Here is an 18,883-nt window from a genome sequence, read left to right as displayed (position 1 = left end):
TTTCCCTGAGGGCGGTGGGCACCAGGCAGGGCCGGGTGGTCGCGCTGTTCCCAAGCAGCGGCCCTCAGCAGGGCTCAGGCTGCTCCAGGCAGCTACATGAAGGTTTGCTGGCTGCCACCAGCCACAGGGCTTTAATTTAAAGCAACCTCCACCCTGTGTGCCTGCATGGTAGCCCAAGGGGTCCGTGTTCACCAGCACTGGGTTTGGCAGCCTGGCAGGACAGCAGTGCAACAGCCCTGGCACCCCCTCCTCCGTGAGGCAGGTGCTTACAGCAATTGCACAGGAGTGAAGGGAACAGGGGCACAGTGATCTCTACTGAAGAAGAGAACCATTACAGACAGCTCTTACAGCAACTAGATTTTGCTGCAGAGTTGAGCAAACTCCAAGAAGCCCTGTGCCCAGCAGGTACGACATCCCACTCACGGAGCTGAAGCCAACCATGGCACTACCCACACAGAAAGGACATGCCAAGGCTGGAAAGCCCAGCCTCTGCTCCAGCACCCTGCTTACTCCCTAACACACAGGGACTAAGCAGGGCACAGGGGAGCCGGTCCTGCGAGCACACGCTGCCACAGAGGTGCGATCACAACGAGAGTTCAGAGCTATCCCGGTGCTGCAGCAGAGCCTAGCAACAGCCCTGGCAGAAATAACTTGCCTCATCATTATGCAGGTAAGATATGTAATTGCAAACGTCACTAAGGCTGAGGAGAGAATCGTGATCTCTCTGGAGGAGGGGGAAGAGCCGCCTTCTGCCACACGTCATTCATCAACTTCAGGATGCAGCTGAAAAGCCTCAAAAAATAACACCGGGGAGGAAGCGCAGGCGGCCGATCTCCAGCAGCGAAGCCGTGCTCGCCTGCCCATCCAGGGGCTCTCGGAGGTTACAGAGACACCACTGACTCCAACTTCATCCACACGGTGCTCTCACTGACAGGCAATCTCAGGGTCTTAATTGCCAAGCACTGCTTCTGCCTTATAATTGTTACTGTGATCGGAATTTCAAATAGTCCCAGAGCAGCAGTTAGTCATAAAATCTATTTCTAGGAGATAGTCGATCTTTCCCCATCCCTCAAAGCCCACAGCCAGGACAGCTGGTTAATAGACTGAAGGAATTCATCCTAACCACTGGGGACCCAATTAGCAGAATGGACTTGGATGAGAGGAAAGGGAAGAGGAAATGCCAGTCATTTCCTACTTACCATATTGAACTGCTGCTGCAGTTTTTCGTTGGCATAGTTGATACAGAACTGTTCAAAGCTGTTGATTTCGAATGTTTCAAATCTAAAATATGCATATACTCAAAATTACTAGTGTACTGAAAAAAAAAGATAAAATTACCCCAAAATTTTTATTTCCCTCCCTCCAGTTAAATTAATTATTTCAGGCACAAATAACACAGGTCAAGCAAGAAAGCACACAGGGAAACAGCAAATTGCACTACATAGGCAGTTCAGTGATGCTTCCTCTCTAGGCAGGGATGAGGAACGCAGGGAAAGGACTGATGTTCCTGGAGAGCACATTAGTTATCTTCATCCTCTCTGTAAGTGCCAGCTTGGAGGAACCTGACATGAAAATTCCCTTGTAACTTTCCACAATGCAACAGATAAATGAACTACCAACAGCAAAAACCTGAAATCCCACTATAAATGTCAAAGTCATGACAAAGATCTTAGATAGTATGTCAAAACTAAACACCTACTTCCTTCAGCTGGAATAAGCAGCTGCTAGGGTTTGGGGCTTTTTTGTGTAATCCATGCAGTGCTAGATGATAAAGAAGAAGATTCTTTGCAGTCAGATAATTACGTAAGAGTGTCGTATCTCTGACAAAAACTCACCCATAGATGTCCAACACCCCGATGAAAGAATGCTGTTTTACAGTAGCATGGAGGGCTTTGTTCACATGGTCTACAATCCAGTTAAAGAGATTAGCATAGATATGTTTGGCAAGTGCATCTCTGGCATTGATGGCATGAAGTTTGGAAATTGGCTTGATGTAGGTTTCGGTGGCAGTGGCGAGCTTCCTATGGCAAAGCCAGTGGGCCATCTCCTCATACTCCACACCCATGAGGTCACAGAAGATGATGAGGGGCTCATGCTTGGGCTAATAAAAACAGGCTCATTAGATATTGAAACAATATTACCCATAGCAAACATACAACCGTGCAAACAGAACTGCCTGCCTGCAGTGATCCTACAATAAGCAGCAACAGCAACTTCCCCAGCTCTTCCTCCTTCAAAACGTAGCAAGTTCCCTACCCACTCAGCACATTCACATTGCTGAGTGAATTAGTGAACAAGCTTCCTTAAAGGCTTTTATTTTACTACACTTGTGTGCACCAAAATGCTTCACACAGGGAACCTGAAACCTTCACAAAAATGAATCGCCTGGCTTCGCTGGGCTGGACTTGGTGTTCTGAATTCTTACTACTGCCTCAGGCCAAATGGACTGCAGCTCCTGAGTGGGGCTCTTGACTGCTCACATACAGACACGGCAGGGAGTGATGGGCAATGCAGAACAGCCCGAGCCAAGAAACAAGTAGTATGGAAGGGCTTCAGTGCTCTGGTCTCAGTACTTAAAGTGTTTTCTCAGTGAATTCTGGAGACAAACACTCAGAGATTGCAGCACACAATGATGTCCTCTAGCTCTCAAATCGGACTGTATAGGAGAAAAAAACCTGAGCTTTGTTTAACTGGGTAAAATCAACCAGCAAGGCTTGCATGCTGAGATGGGCATGTAAGATTTCTGCATAAAAACCAGTGCAGTGCATTTACCACTCAATAAGATACTACAGCTTGTGACTAACATGCAAACTGATCACTAGAAGTCAAGGAGGCAGACAGGTCTTTCCTCCTCAGGAGCTCCCCTAGCACTGCCTCCTGATCATGCTCCCATTGCACCTGGTGGCTCAGCAGCACATCGACAAGCAGTGTTCTGACAAGGACAGATGGCACAGGACTGTTACCACATGTACCCTTCAGGGTACATCAGCTTTCAATATTTCCACATCCCTGTGACTTCTCTGGGGCTTTTTCTAGTTCTTACAGCATACAGGTCCCATGCAGTTACACCTCCAAAATCCAGTTAACTGAGCATGTTTTACTGGCTTGGAAGACTATGATAAAGTAATAATAATTATGAACACTGCACAAATGAGTGTCACATTAGGGTTGCTCAAGCTGACATTAAACAAATTGATTCATTGCCACAGCAGCATGCCTTTGCTGAGCACCCTGCAGCACCACTGTTCCAGCACCACACCAGTGCCTCCCAGCAGAGCAGTCTGCATGGCACAGAGCTCTGAGGTGATGTGGCTACTGCCAGAGAACAGCACAGCCCAGGCAATGATGCCACGGAGCCGACACTGACCACTGCCTGCCAGGTGTCAGGCCAGGGTTGCACAGGAACCTGCAGCTTTTTACCAGCTCAGCCAGTGGGATTCCTGCACTGGAGATGCTCATTACAACACAGGCAAGCTCCTCATGTCCTGGGGCTCACCAGCTTTCTACCTGTGATCGCTAAATGAGCTTTCTTCGTAGCAAAAGCCTTTATAAGGCACGCCAAAGAGCCAGACTACTGCTGTGGTTTCAAAGCAGCTGTTAGATCCCACAGGCAGGTGGTGTCAGGCCAGGAACACCAGTCAGCTCTGGCCCCATGAAGGACCTGTTGTCTCAGCTCCAGAAACTGCCACTGCAGATGCTTGAGAAAGGGACTGACAGCGACACAAGAAAGAAACCCTGCAAGTGTTGCTATTATTGCAAGAGCAAGAGAAAGATGAAGGCTGTGCAGGCCAGCAGTGGACATGCAAGGAGAGGCAAAAGGAGAAACTGGTCACTCAATCCAAAGAAGAGACCAGCCAGATCTGGCTTCTCATCTCCAGAATATGGGCTTGGGCAAGAAGCCTCAGCCCTCAGCAGTGAGGAGGGTTTTTAGATCAGACTATGCAGTCCTTGTTGCTGATCTCCAAGGCAAAAAAGAACTGATAAAACCATGACACTTAGATGAGTCACACAAATCGTATCTGTACATCCTATGCTCATGTCTAGACATCCCAGAGGGCTTTGCAAAGCATTTATTTTGCAATTATTTAGGACATTTTGGAATTTAATGTCAAAAAAACCTCATTTGGCAAAGCACTGACTGTGTGCAGGGAAGATACTCATGTTGGAATATAAAGATCTAGACACCTGCTCAGGAGTTCAAAGCTAGCTTGCCTACTAGACTTTTCTAGGACAGATCAATTACAGTTATAATTGTACACCAATGTTGTAATACAGAGAGTACTGTCTAAAGCCTCTAAACTGAGAAGAGTTGAATCCATCTGCAAAAGACTGAAAATGTCAGCAAATTAGAAATAAACACATTTCCATTTTACTCTTTTTCAGAAGAGGTCCCTGCAAACAAGCAGAAGGCAGGCCTGTCAGAGTGCACACCGTGCCCTTCAGCTCATCTACTACTCACAGGAACAGTGCAGCTGTCAGAATCCCGAGATGCAAACTCCACGTTGCCCAAGTGAAGGATGCCAGCAAGGATTCGAAAAATTCCCATCTGGTAGGAATCACTAATCCCTGGAAAAGGATGAATAAAATGTTTTGAATGGAGAGACCTGCAGCTGATGAAAAAATTTATTAAAGAGAGAAAAACAGAGACCGCTGTGTGTGACTTTGACATTTGACAGTACTAATTGGCTCCACTTCTATCAAAAACATTTTACCACCAGATGAAAAAAAAAAATCTATTAAAATGAATCATTTAATTTGCTGTTTCAAAGTGCTTTGTCAGTGACCTCCAGCACTGTGTATGTTACACCAAGAGAATCCACCATTTATGTTCATATAATGTATGCTCCTCTTAGATCTGTAATTCTACTACAATTTAAATACCTTCTGCATGGTTATCAAACTCTCCTTGGTTTTAAACACAACAGAGTATGAAAAAAATATACACAAATAATATAGAAAACAGTTGCTAGTATCTCAGATTTGGAATAAGACTGTGATTTACCAATTACCTAGCAAAGTGCAGGCCTGCCTGGTGTTCACCATTTCCTTAGCATCATCAACACCATCAATCACAGGGCTTCCACCTTGCTTCGTATAGTGAAAGTAATTGGCACTCCCTGCAATAATAAAAAGCATGTATTATACACACATTGATGCAGAAATTCACAGCCCATCTGTAAAGCTGTGTCATGATTAAGTTGCTCTTGGCAGAATCCATGATTTGACATATGTATATTTTCGCCTTCTGGCTCATAAGACACACTTTTCTAGAGAAGATTTTTTTCAAGATTTAACTGTGCAAGTAAGTATTCCTTAAGCTACCTGATTCCCACAGTAGGTGCCCAAGCATATTCTCTACCTAACCTCGGTTCAGACTTCCACACCTGTGGAATAACCCCTTTGGAAGCAGTTACTCCCCAAGTCTGAACCAACCACCAAGCGGTCGGTGCAGAGTTTGGAATCGTGTGACAGACATCACTGTGCTAGTACTGCATCAGGATATTATCTTCTTCCATTTTCTCCTCTTTTCTAATTTATGGCCTGGCTCAGCCTTAGGAGTATGTGTGACCCATTCAGGCTGAGGAGGTGAGGCTGGAGAACAGATAGCTCCATACCACTCTGGGGACAGCTCTGGGCTCCACTGGTAGACCAGTAGCTCTCCTGTGTAAATTCCTATGGCTTCAGTGGTTCCCCTGCTTCCAGCTGCACTAACAGACTCCTTTTCTTCTGATCAGCCAAGGTTCCAAGAATGCTGAAAGAGAAGTCTGCTAAATGGCTTCTTCAGTTATAATTACATCAGTTCCTTTCTTTCCTGTGTGAGCAGATGCGAATCCTAAATGTGCCAGGATGGTGCAGAAGAGCAGAGAAACACTGTAAAACCAGAACGGTATTTCAGAAACCAGCACAGGCTGTGCAGTTTTCCTGCTATGAAACCGACTTTTAAAAATATACAGGAAGCCCTGAAATTTATACTGAATTTTTAAAATGATGAGGTGATTGTCTATCCTAAGGCCATCATCATGCCTTTCTTTTACAAAGCACCAACTCCTGTCAAATGACAAAACTTTCTTCTATCAACATTTTAATTTGAAAAAGGAAAAAATTCTCTTATCTGCTTTTTGATCACCAGGTTAGCAGAGATTGTAAAGTAATTGCTGCTAACAGCCCAAGTAAAAGTATGCAGATCAAAATAAGCTTTTCAGATGCTTATACCAGAAAGGGCAAAATCCTCTAGTGGCTGGAACAATAGAATAAAGGTTTTAAAGAACCAAGAGAAGAGAATTTCACCCTCCAGGACATACTAAGTCCTATTGATTGCAACTGCAGTGTATTAGAGTCTGCTGAATAAACAAATCTGTTACTTTTGTTTTATCAGAAAACCACAAAGTCTGAGGTCTGTCATTTTAGTTATTTTCAATACATTTTATATTTGAAGGTTTAAAAGTCTAGAATTTAAAAGGGAGCAATTGTTCCTTTGGATCTATGGCTCAGGAAGCTCAGAGATGCTGCCCTGTCCCTACCACCACACAACACAATGAAGGTGAATGGCATACCTAATCGTAGGGTTTTAAACTCAGGCAGTGCTGCAGAGGCACAAAGCTGGTAAAAGATGTGGTAATTTCTCTCCTCTTCTGCCTTTAAAAAGAAAGGAATTTGTTATTTTTCACCACTTAACAAGTGGCAGAAACAACCATGAGCAGAAATTAATTACTGTGTATAATGCTTTATCTAGCAATACATTAAGAGCACAGAAGCCACATGGAAAAAAGGAAGATAAATCAGCATCTATCTTTTCCTTCTTGGTTAATTTAATACATTTTCAACAGTAAGAGGCATGCAGACATTTTCACTTTAAAAAAAAAAGAAAAAAAAAAAGCATGATTTCACTTTTCAGAGCTGCAGATTACCATTAAATATAGATCAGGATTCTGTGGGTGGGCGAAATGATCACACTCAAACGTTTTTCATTTTCCAAAAATAACTAATACCATTTGCCTCAGCATTTATAGTAAGCTGGTAAAGGGAGTATCTTCCTTGCCAAGGCAAAGCTTGAATTTTGAAATGAAGGACAAGCTCAGAAGGTTATGACTCATGACCAACATTCAGTAATTCTGAACTTAGGCACTCTAAATTCCATACCTTCAAACCAAAAAAAAAAAAGAAAAATACTCTCTTCCAGCTAAACCCCTCTTACTTTTAAAATATACAACAGCACTTCATGTAACATCTCTGCATGGTACAAACTAATTATTATTTTTATGTCTTTAGGCAGCCAGTCAAGGATAAGTCCATTTTTAGTGAGCTCTAGACTATCAGGTAGGCAAAGGTGGAGAGGAAGTGTGGAACACAGTGGATTGGTTCAAGTATGACATAACAAAATGAAGAGTTTACATCAGTATTACCTGAAACACCACTCTGGATTTTTCCAGGAGGTAAGTTCTCATGTTAGCACCAATGATTCGATACCTCTTATCAAAACCAATTTCAATGTATTTACCAAAGCGACTGCTGTTGTCATTCCTGGTAGTTTTGGCATTTCCAATAGACTGAAAAAAGGGAATATTGTAAAGGTTAAACAGCTTGTAGAAATTATCACATCTTTTTAATCATCTGCATGGCTCATAAACACTTAACAACATTAATCTTGTCCTGGTTTAAAAATAATCAAGAATTTAATGAAGAAAGATCTCTGCCTGGTCAAAAAGTTACATCAAAACATAGGTATTTCATTAATGTAAGACTGGCAGCTGATACTCCTAGCAATTATTTCACTTCCAGATAGTCTAATTTTACAGCTAAAAATCCTTTATTGTTCTCTGAAGTCTTTCAAAAGGAAATAAAGAGTCTAACAGAAAGCTCACGTACACACAGATTTCTTCCAAGGACTTATTAAAACTGTAAGAATTATTTCACCTGGCTGTATTCATATATGTAGGTGTACAGATATAAGTATAGTCCTTGCAACCTCTGAAAGTCCACCTGTCTTAAACCCCCAGCCCACTCTGTTCTGCCTGGCTAACAGTTCATTATTACTATTACTCTCTAATTACCACATTTCCAAACCATTTCTGCAAACACAAAAGTTTAAAATATTTACTGTGTGCCTAAGCATAATCTAAAAATTAACATGCACAGACTCGTGTCATTTGCCTGAAACTGAACCCCCTCCACAGCAGCTTGGTTACTGACCCAGAGACAGCCCTCGATGCTGCCCTGCCTTGTGCTGAACTTTCTCAGATTAATTCAATACAGCTTCACACACAACAAACAATACTTCATGCATTTCCTCCATTTCACATGTCCTGGGATGCCCAGGGCAAATAACGACTGTGGATCCTACGTGGTGCAATTCTGCCTTACCTCATCAGCACTGGGGTTCACCCCACAACAGTCACCAGCGGGATCAGAATTCAAGGCATGCAAATCACAACGTGCTCAACTTCAAAGAAAAGCATTTTCTCTTCCCAGTTAGACCATTTTTCAGACATCATACAGCAATTCACCTTCCAAAAAATTCCTTAAGGTATCTCTGTACCAGAAGGAATGGCATTTGGAGTAACTGAGATGCAGCACACTGCCCTTCACCACATGGTACTGCGTGTGTTACTAAGCCCCAAGTGCACCACTGTATCTGTGTCCTACTTTCCCAGTCCACACAGCAATCCACTGGAACTCTGTACTGAAATAAACTTGAGAAAAGCAAATGAGAGCAAGCAGCACTGCTGAGTATCCCAAATCTGCAAGCAAAAGGCCAGTGAATGGGTCAGTGCCAGCTGGTACAGCCTGGAAAGGGGGATTAGACCGTCAGAAACCCCATGAGAGCAGCAGCAGCAGCACGCACACCCAACAGAGCAGATGTCAAAGTGGGCATCAGATGGACAGCTGCTGTAAAGGATCTAGGAACAAACTGCATCTCTGCAGCTTTAGGAAACATCAAATTCATTCAAACTGAATGCAACTCTAACTGCACTCTTCTGTTTTAAAATTATTGCTACTGTGACATACTTTGGTGGTGGTGGTAGCAATGTATTACTACAACATTTCAGAAACCAGTTATTCCTTTGAGAAGTATTACTGATAAAACCAGAAAGTCTTTGGGATTATAAGATTGCTTACCAGAGCACATACAGAGCTGTACTATTTGTGTAGCTGTAGAGGGTAACGAAGAATGAGCAGCAGGAAATGACATATAAAGATGTGCTTTAAGACTTCTCCACTTCTACATTTGCAATAGGAAAACTGTATAGAGTTATTGACTACAAAAGTAGTCACTTAGATAGTTGCTAGAAATGTACAGTGATCTCTTGACATTACTGAGTATTTAGTAGGCTAAGACCATGTGATGGTAGCTCATTAAATACTGATGTTTAGGTTGTCCAAAGAGAAACTTAAAAATAAAATGACCTTTTGCTCCTAAGACTTTACAGTCAGCTTAGCAAGTGAGGAGTTTCCTGTTCCTAAAATGAACTACTCATTTTCCTCCTAAAATATATGGGTTAATTTGTGTTTCTACTGATTTATCAACTAAAGACTTCAAAACATTAATTATGCTATCATAAGAGTCTGTCTCAACATCAAATTTTACAACACTCACTCTAAAGCTAATTTAAAGTTCAAGTGTTGGGAGTTAAAAGGATAACTTTTATCCAAGTATAATGACCTTTAGAGCAACTGAAATATATTTTTAGATATACCCTTGTTCACAAAATTGGTATCCCTAAAAAATAAAAATAAAGCACCACCATTGGTTTTCAGCGAATGAAAAAAGGTACAGATGGGAAGCTCTAGTCCTCAATTTAAACTTCCTTGCTTTTGAAAATTAATTCAGATAATCAGTGGTGAGCTGATGGCCACTGACTGGGAGGTGGGGTGCAAGGACTGAGAGCAGGATGTTTGCTTTAGGCTTTTAGACCAAACAAAAGAAGTGGTGCAGGGAAACCGCAGAGTTTGTATTTCCCCCAGCAAAGGCCCAGGCACAGAGCTGTCCTGCAGAGCCTCGTGCCAGAGCTGTCCCTGGCAGGCTGATGTGAGGGCACCCGGTACCAGCGCCGTGCTGGGCAGGGCAGGAGCGGGCTCAGCGCCCCGGCCCCGTCAGCTGCACGCCCAATGTCAGCGTGGCCCGGGCGGGACGTGGCTCCTCCTGCAAACACTGCAGCACTGCACGGTGCTCTCTGGGCTCAGCTCACACCTGCGGAACGGCCACTGCTCCCCTGGGGCAGCTGCAGCTCCAGGCACTGCGCAGCTCCCTGGCTTCCTCCCATGGCTGGACATTTGGAGGAGTCACTGCCCAGCACAGCACAGCTTGTTTTATCCCACAACAGAAGTTTCCAAACACCACACAGCACCACAAACCAGGCACAATTACCTTGTGACAGACACACACAACTGTGATGGGGCAGCTATAGTTTGAGTATCATGAACTCCTCATGCCAGGAGGAAAGGAGGAATAAAACATAGTTCATTTTTTAAAATACCTGAGAAAAAAAACAATGGCAGCATTTTGCATTTCACATTTCACTGCATGCACTCTATTTACTCATGATCTTTCACACTACTGCAGAGAGATGACCAACATCTACCAAGGCATCAGTGGTCCAAAAGCATTTTCCTAGGCTGTTCACAGGCAGGAGCATGAGTGCCCCTATGGACAGAGCTACTTCTCTCGAGAATTTCCCCCAAGACTATCACTCTAATGAATCATTTCTTAACGTAGTTCCTCAACTTCAACCACAACTTGAAGCTACACATGTAGGTAAAGGCAGGAGAAACAATTCAGGTAAGTCTAAGAAATCTTTTCTGCTTGGCTATGACATCAGAATTTGTGTCTCCTGAGCCTCCCAGAGAACAGACCCTGAAGCAGGAGGAACTGTACATGTTCTCTCAAAGTCTATTGCCAGCATCTGTGCTCCCAAGCCAATGGCTTTGGTACTTGACTACAGTTAGTTACAAACCATTTCCAGAACTGAAACATGACTCTGAGCTCATTATAGCAAAATTATGTCTTCTTATGTTGTTTTTCTCCTCTGAAAGAAACTGTGTGCATCCCATGTAACTTTGTTTTCTCTCAGTCTCTCTTTTCTAATTGTATTTCCTAAAATTTAACATTTGCTTTACTTCCTTTCAGAGTACAATCTACTGGCCCCACTGTGTGATGTACATATTTAGTGGTTAAGACCACAAGTTTTATCCTCTTTGGAATTTTACACACAAAAACAGTCTTCTCCAATTGCATTTGGCCAGCAGTCTGGGAACTACCAGTTACAAAGCTGAAGAGACTTAAAGCAGTATTCATGTAAAAATGACTTTCTTATGTGAAATACGTGATCAATACTGAAACATTACCTCCCTCCCATCTTCTCTCAGTCTTTCATAAATGTTACAAAAATGACACCTAAAGCAACTCCTTGTAAATGGATTAAACGCAAAATTTTAATATATATTTATAGATGTTTTTTAGAAGTACGGATTGCTCTCTCTATTGAACGCTTATGTTTGCCCCACAGTAGTAACTGCAGCTGGAGGGTGGGGTTTGGTGCAGTAGCCCTCTTACCTCCATGATGGGGTTGGAGGCCAAGACTTTCTCCTCAACATTGGCTTCACTGGCAGATCCACTGACCGTGGCGAAGTACCTCATGGCATACTTAGCAGAGACAGTCTTTCCAGCTCCAGATTCCCCACTGACAATGATTGACTGATTTCGCTCATCTCTGAAACACAAACACACGTTAATTCCCAGCTGTTCTCTCAAGACACTTATTTTCTGCATCCCCAGCTTGACAACAACCCTTCCACCACAGATGTTAGCAGCACAGCGTTAAGGTAAGTGCACGTGGCAGGCACGAGGCAGTTCGTGACCGAGCCGCCTGCCTGCAGGATGCTCCTCCAGGATGGACACTGCTGGCACAGCCCAGCCAGCCAGCAGAGCCACTGCAGAGAGCCTGGCTATGGCAAAGATCTGCTACTGCTATTCACTACACGCTGCGGCAGCTACTTCTACCCGGAGTGTGTGGTACAGGGCTCCACTACATTAGCAGCGTTCATTAGTAAAGATCATGAGTGCCATCTTACAGATAGAGAAATCAACAGCAGAGTCAGCCACAGAAACCTTTCGTCCCTCTGATCTAACCACCAGCTTATTCCAGAATTGTTCTGAATCTGAAAAATTCAAGCATGGCTGTTGAGGACACAGACAGCAGCTCTGGAGTGAAGACAGTCCCTCTGCTGTGAAACAATTTCTTCTCTTGTAAAAAAGAATAATTTCAATTTGCTGCTAAAACAATTTTCTCTCAACTCAAAGAGGGCTCTGTGCATAAACCCAACTATATGAATAAACAACACACTACAAAATAACACAAATTAACATTTATAGAGCCTGAAACTTTTAAAATAAAGACCACATGTGCTTTATAAAGCTTTTACATTTTCAAAGCAAATGAAGTTAAAATGAAAGACATTTCAAAGTATTCCTATGAGTTGGGAGAGCTTAATCACATCTTATACACTTGCATGAAGAGGCGAAAGAAGGAATAAAACTTCCCCCAGAGCTTTACAGAGCTGGGGCAGGAACACAGGGAGCATAGCCAAGGCACAGACCAGGCTGTCCTCAGAGCACAGGAGCTGTGAATGACACTTCAGGCACCTCCACGTTCAGGCAGCACAGTGACAGTCTGCAGGGTCTGCCAGTGCCTGCCGAGGCCACCGGGAAATGCTGTGCAGGGGAATCGAAGACATGTGCATGGAAAAACTACCTCTGGCTTCTGCAGCCTGAAGGCTGGCAGAAGGTCTGGAGTTCTGCTTCTGGGACGGTAAAAAAAGCCCTGCTGATGATAAAAAGCTTCATTATTTCAAACATGTATAAAGTATACGTGTTCTTTTTCTGTGTTAAGTATAGGACGCCCGTCCACCTTAGTCAAAATCGGTGATTTTGTCTCAAATTTGTGTTACAGGTGACATGTCATGCTTACGAGTCCATAGGTATCCCAACACCCTACCAGCCCCAAATGGAAACTGGACCGTGTCCATGTCCCTCAGCAGGGCCTCTAATGCACCATGGCCCCCAGAGGTGAGAGCCCCTCCTCCTGCTCCCTCCCTTCCTCTGTCCCAGCATGATGCTTGTGATAACCCCTCAGGCACCTCAGGTGCCTGGCCAGGCCTTCCCACCTGGTAGAAGAATGGTGACCATCTCTATCTCCCACCTGGAGTTAAACACCATTCCCATCAAATTAATTTGATCTCCCACTGGCTTCCTGTGAGACTCTGCTGCTATTCTCAAGATGCTACCTATCTTCAAGAACAATGCCAAGCCCTCAGATAAGAGCTCAGCTCCAGCACCCACTTCGTGCTGCTCAAAGCCACAGGCTGAAGGAGCCTCTGGGTCTGTCACCCATCCTCTGGGAGAGCCACAGTGGCATTTGTTTAACCAAATGAAGGTACTGGTTGAGGCAGATTTTCCACATTTTGGTAAAAAGAAATTACTTGAAATGGCTGAGTGCTGCTTTAAATTTAATAGCAAAGTGTTAAGAAGATCAAAGCAACCTAATTTTATGTTCTCAGCTTCCATGTAACACATGCAATAAGTGTGAATGACTACAGCACAGCTCACATTCAGACACACCAAGCTCAGTCTCAGTGGGAAAGTCGTGGGAAAGAAGAACTGTTCAGCTTGATAACCCAGGTTTATGCAGCCCAGGTCACACAGACCCAGCTACCAGAGATGCCAGCCTTGGCCACAAGTCTCATCTCACCCTCCAGTGACAGGGGCCATCAAACAAGATCTCAAGGGAGGTCTTTGTGCCTGGGATGGCTTCCAGTAGCAATGAAGACTTCCAGCTGGAAAATGAAGAAGAAACACTCGTGTTTCTTCCCCATTCCCCCTCGCAGAGTTCACTCATGGTAGACAGAGGTGTGTGGGAAAGAGCCTGTGGCTCAGGAAGCTGCAGGAGTTACATGGATCCTCCTGCTCAAAGAGAGCAGCAGCAGGATGCAGGAGAAATCAAAGCAAATTCCTAAAATCCAGGCTTAAATGGGACAACTGGTAACAATTTTCCTCTCCCACAGACAGTTCCTGCAGTGTGTCAAAAACAACCATTTCTTCCTAGGATTGGCACCATTCTCTGGCACCTGTGTTCTTTCAAACAGGAAAAAAAAACCCATGCCATTCTAAAATATGAAACTTCTGGTCTGATTTCAGAGTCTGCCTAACACAGGAGACAGGCAACAACACAAGCTTTTCATTTGTAGATCACCAGCTGTTTCATGTATTAAATACCATTAAATATATGAAGACTGGGGAAGCTCAAGTCTATGAAATGGATCCTCTGATGGTTAAACATTTTAGTTCCCAAAGTACAAAAGGCTTTCAGAAAACCAAGGAATGCAAACTCAGACTTCTGGCAAAACAGACTTCTGACAGAACTGTCAATAAAAATGAGCTATTTTGCCAAGAAAGGAACATGGAAATAAAGGTGTCTCATTCCAGCTGTCACATCCCTGAAGGACACGTGTGGGAGCATGGAAAACGCACACTGGTTTTGCAGTCCTTGGTCTCTTCTCAGGAGTTCCACTTTTACAAAGACAATAATGAAAATATGAGTTTGAAATAATTTCTCCTTAAGAATGTTGCTAATTAGCCAATTTCTTTCCCCCATGTCCTAAGATATGAAGACATACTCTTCTCCCTAGCACACACTCATGTGCTCAGGAATAAGGGATCCATTATTGTATTCCACAAGTACATACACACATGCCCGTTGCACACACTGGCTTAGAGAAGAGAGGGTTTGCTCTGTGTGAGCTGAAAGCATTGCTGCTGTCTCTCCTGCAGTGACTTTCTGTGTCTGCAGCAGCCACAGCCATCGTGACAAACAAAGGGCTCCCTCACTGTCTGCAGCAGCGTCCTCTTGCCAGCGCTCCATCCACGCTCAGGGCCGCTCTTGTCTTCAACAGTACATTAATCCATTGTTCTGCTTTAACACACTGCAGTGACCATCCTCTAGCATATTATTCTTTGTGCTTTTTGGCAGAGAGAAAGGAAAACACAACAGAACACCGCCCGAGATGGCACTCGGCATTTGAAGGAGAACGGACAAAACAGCAGCAGGGATGAGCTCTTACTGCCACAGCCCCAGGAAGACTTGGCTTATGGACATCCTACCACAGGCAGCAAGGTCTTTAGTTGTGGAGGAGGCTGGAGTGGTCCTGCCAGGCAGCTGGGCCAGCTCAGCAGAAAGCTCTTTAACAACATAAAACTTTAAAGAAACAGAACGCCACATGTAAAGGAAAAATTACAAGTAAACTAGCATCAAAGCACCCTGGATGATGGATGAAATGTAGTGAGAATTATTTTTAATTATTTGGTATAAGCAGCGGTCTAAAGTATAGCCTCTGTTCATGTCAAATGAAATTTTCATCATCAGGCTGCATTAAAAACAAAGCAAAATTTAAAAGACCAAAACACAACAAAGGAAAAACTCCCCAGAAAACCGAAGTGACACCACCCAAGTTCATTCTCAGAGATATAATTCACCTTTCAAGTTATTTTTAGTTAAATCATTAGCCCCTGACCTTTGACCTGACATCTTGAGCACTTAACATGTCACCAGTCAGAAAAAAAAAGCTATAATTAAAACTTTCAGCCAATGAAACATTAAGTAGGACAACAGCTTTATGTGTGACACCACTTTGCAGCCAGATGCCTCATTTTATGCAATACTTCATCTTCATGCAGTTTTTTCTCTGCATAAAACACGTAAGTAGATTATTTTAAAATTAAGATTACTTCTGAATGGAGGGAGCATTTTAATTATGCTTTTGCAAACAGAAATGAGGAAAAGCAACCTGGGAGATGAGGGGTGGAGGAGTCCTCTTTCCCCCAAAGGCAGACAGCAATCAGATCCTAGCACACAGAACTACATCACAGTGATGCAATGTTAAGCCAAATTATCTTGAAAAGATAAGACTGAAACAGTTTGACTGGGAGCAGTCTACCACTCATGGAAACACCACGTTATGTTCAGGCATTGGTCAGGATCACATTCAGCTTCTGCTGCTTCTGAACAGTGCAGAAGAATAAAGGAATGACAAAACTACACTAAAACTGCCATTTTAAGATGACAGGCCCAGACACTGCACAAGCTGAAATGTGAAATGATAGGCTGAGATTGCTTGCAGTAGCAGAGGATTTGGTTCAGAAATCTTCTATATAAATTCTCTCAGGCCTATACTTTGGGAAGCATGTGAGGGTAACAGCTATTCCTTGATAAATAAAAGAATGAGGATGCACTATGGAGTACTCAGTGATAGTTTAAAGTAGTGGTTCTCTATCACAAAAAATAATGCAGAACCAGATTTCTGCATAGGCTAGTAACTTCAAAAGACAATTTTACTTTATCTACAAAATTTTGTTGACAGGCAATATGTTCATGAGGAAATTCACTGTCAGAGTGCCAAAAATGAAGAGATGCAGTCTTACCTAGTTCCTGCAAGCTTGAGATTACAGCCTACACAGCAGCAGGGCTTCTTCTGCTTTGAATAAATACTGCAAAATTTAACACTGAACATAGTTTCTGCTCAAAGAAGGTTCAGCATTGAGGAAAGCAGTGTGCTGCAAGCTGTCTTGAGATACCTTACATACAGAACAGGGTTTGGAGATTATCAGTGAAATGACAATGCACAAGAAACCAGCAAGTGGTTTTAAAAACATCACCTTACTCTCAAGAGGTGAAAACACCCTTTGCTGAAGATGTGCATATATCTTAATGCAATGCTTTCAATAGCACTGGCTACTTTAAGTTTTGTGTTTCATAAAAACGTACGGTAAATGCTTTCAGAAGAGCTCAGTGTGGAGGAACTGCCACTCTCATGAGGTCACAGCTGCCATATACACTGGAAGCAAGACAAGACTGTCACTAGGCACCTCCAATTTGTACAGTGCTGCAACAACACTGACTGATCACTGACAGCCATCATTATCCAGGGCAGCTTTTAACTATTTCAGCTGACCAATGCAAAAATTGAGGCAAAAAAAGAAAAATCAGTGCAAGAAATGAAAGTTGCTAATACTAATGGCAGAGTTGTCAATTTTCAAACAATTTTAATTCACGATCACTGCACCCACTTAAGCTGCTTCCCACAAAAACCAAAACAGCTTACTGCATCAAAGCCATGACTTCCACAGCAAACTGTCCAAACAGATCAGGATAATCAAGACATAGACACTGAAAAAATCCTTATAGATATCTTTGTTTACCTTCTTCCTCCATACCAACTGAAAATCCCTCTCTGAAGCAGGAACACTAAAAGTTAAAAACCTCTCTATCAATAAGCATTTCAGAGAGAATTAAAGAAGCCCAAAGCTATTTGATTTAATCATCAAAGCACAACACTTTTTTTTGTGCTTTTTTTGCTTCCTATGACTGATATATCAGATGTATCACTTGATCTTGGCTTTCAGACTCATGACTCCACAGCAAATAATGTCAAATAAACATATATAAGCACGTCCCCCACAAAAACATCAACTTGGGAAAACAAACAAAAGGAATACAGAATTAGTGACAACAAAAGGAATACAGAAATTATTGACATCAACCTCAATATTCCTATCAATCCATTCATACCCAAGCTACCAGCATCTCTCCCTGGCAAAACTGTATCATTAACAGCTAATTTGAAAAGACTCTGATATGGACTTTGAAATGCTTGCCTGTGATGAACTAATTCAAAGTTGAACTGTCTCCATGTCGTAACACAGACGAGATTGGCAGAAAAGATCAGAGTGCAATATCCTTAACATGTAATGAAGAAAGCAAATAACAGGGCAATTTGATGAGAAGAACATTAGTACTTACTTTGCCTTTGATCCTAAAAGCTGTATGTCTGTCGACCTTGAGGACACTGCCAAGGTGCTGATGTTTATAAGGAAGGTTCTTGTCAGGGTGGTTTGAAGGCCACCACCTCCAGGACATCTTCCCCCCTCACTGCCTCAGTGCTAAAAGGTTAATTAAATCTCCTGGCTTTTCTTTTTTTTTTTTCCTTTGTTGTTGTTTTTCCTCCTTGTGGAGTTGCTACTGCTTTATTCTTTTCTTTTGGAATAACAGGTTTAGGTTATGGGTAAGGGCATCAACCCCACTGCATATGACCATTTCATTTTTATTTAACTCAAAACAGCGCAAAACTGCTGCTAAGGGCCTGATCTGGGGTTCCTCAAACATTAACATCTCCCACTGCTTCAATGCAAGCACACCATAGCTAGCTTTTATTTAGTCTAGCAGTGACGTTTGCTCCTCTATCTCACTACCGTTCTGCTGCAGTTCTGTGGGGATAAGACAGACCTGCAAGCCTGGAATTGCTTTACATTTTCAAAACAGTGAATTTTCAATGATCAAAGTACCTGACATAAACTCCCAGGGAAGGAACCTGTGACGCAGGGAACATTTGGGATAGATGCTGCTCTCAGCACACACACGTAACTACCGCTAACATCAGTGTGCATCGTGCCCATGAAAGACAGAAAAGGAGCCTAGTGCTTTGCCATCCTACAGCTGAATTATGGCAGCACGAAACCAACCCAAGAAAATGACTTAAAAACCAATGACATTGCTGAAAGGTCACATAGGAGTCATTCTGAAACGCTGGCAGGTTCGAAATCTTGCTGTACTTTCACGCACTGCAGCTTCCCTGAGAGCCATAAGATTAACTAAGAACCAACAAAAACTCAGTTTAAGCTATGTTTCATGTTTTACACCTTAGAGCAGATCTCCAAACTTCTCCAGGATACACAGCAGCTGACATGATTTAGTGTCTCAAGCAATACAAACAGAACTCTGACATAAGTAAACATCCTATTTTTGCAATCAATCTCTCAGCATCTCCATTGCATATT

The 18,883-nt window shown here is 42.9% G+C and overlaps 1 protein-coding gene across 17 annotated transcripts in view; it reads right to left on the bottom strand.

Moving 5' to 3' along the window:
• Positions 1-18,883, bottom strand: part of MYO5A (myosin VA) — a 98,667-nt gene that overhangs the window by 43,485 nt on the left and 36,299 nt on the right. For all 17 annotated transcript variants that reach the window (XM_032122410.1, XM_032122394.1, XM_032122400.1 and 14 more), the window contains 7 exons: positions 11,552-11,708; positions 7,404-7,547; positions 6,555-6,636; positions 5,010-5,117; positions 4,460-4,566; positions 1,836-2,101; positions 1,200-1,281 (listed from right to left, as the gene is read on the bottom strand). In XM_032122410.1, coding sequence (XP_031978301.1) covers positions 1,200-1,281; positions 1,836-2,101; positions 4,460-4,566; positions 5,010-5,117; positions 6,555-6,636; positions 7,404-7,547; positions 11,552-11,708 — 946 coding nt within the window. The remainder of the gene's footprint in view (positions 1-1,199; positions 1,282-1,835; positions 2,102-4,459; positions 4,567-5,009; positions 5,118-6,554; positions 6,637-7,403; positions 7,548-11,551; positions 11,709-18,883) is intronic.

Source organism: Corvus moneduloides, chromosome 13, assembly GCF_009650955.1.
Source record: "Corvus moneduloides isolate bCorMon1 chromosome 13, bCorMon1.pri, whole genome shotgun sequence".
NCBI classification, from domain to species: Eukaryota; Metazoa; Chordata; class Aves; order Passeriformes; family Corvidae; genus Corvus; species Corvus moneduloides.
This window is presented reverse-complemented; position numbering and strand designations above follow the sequence as displayed.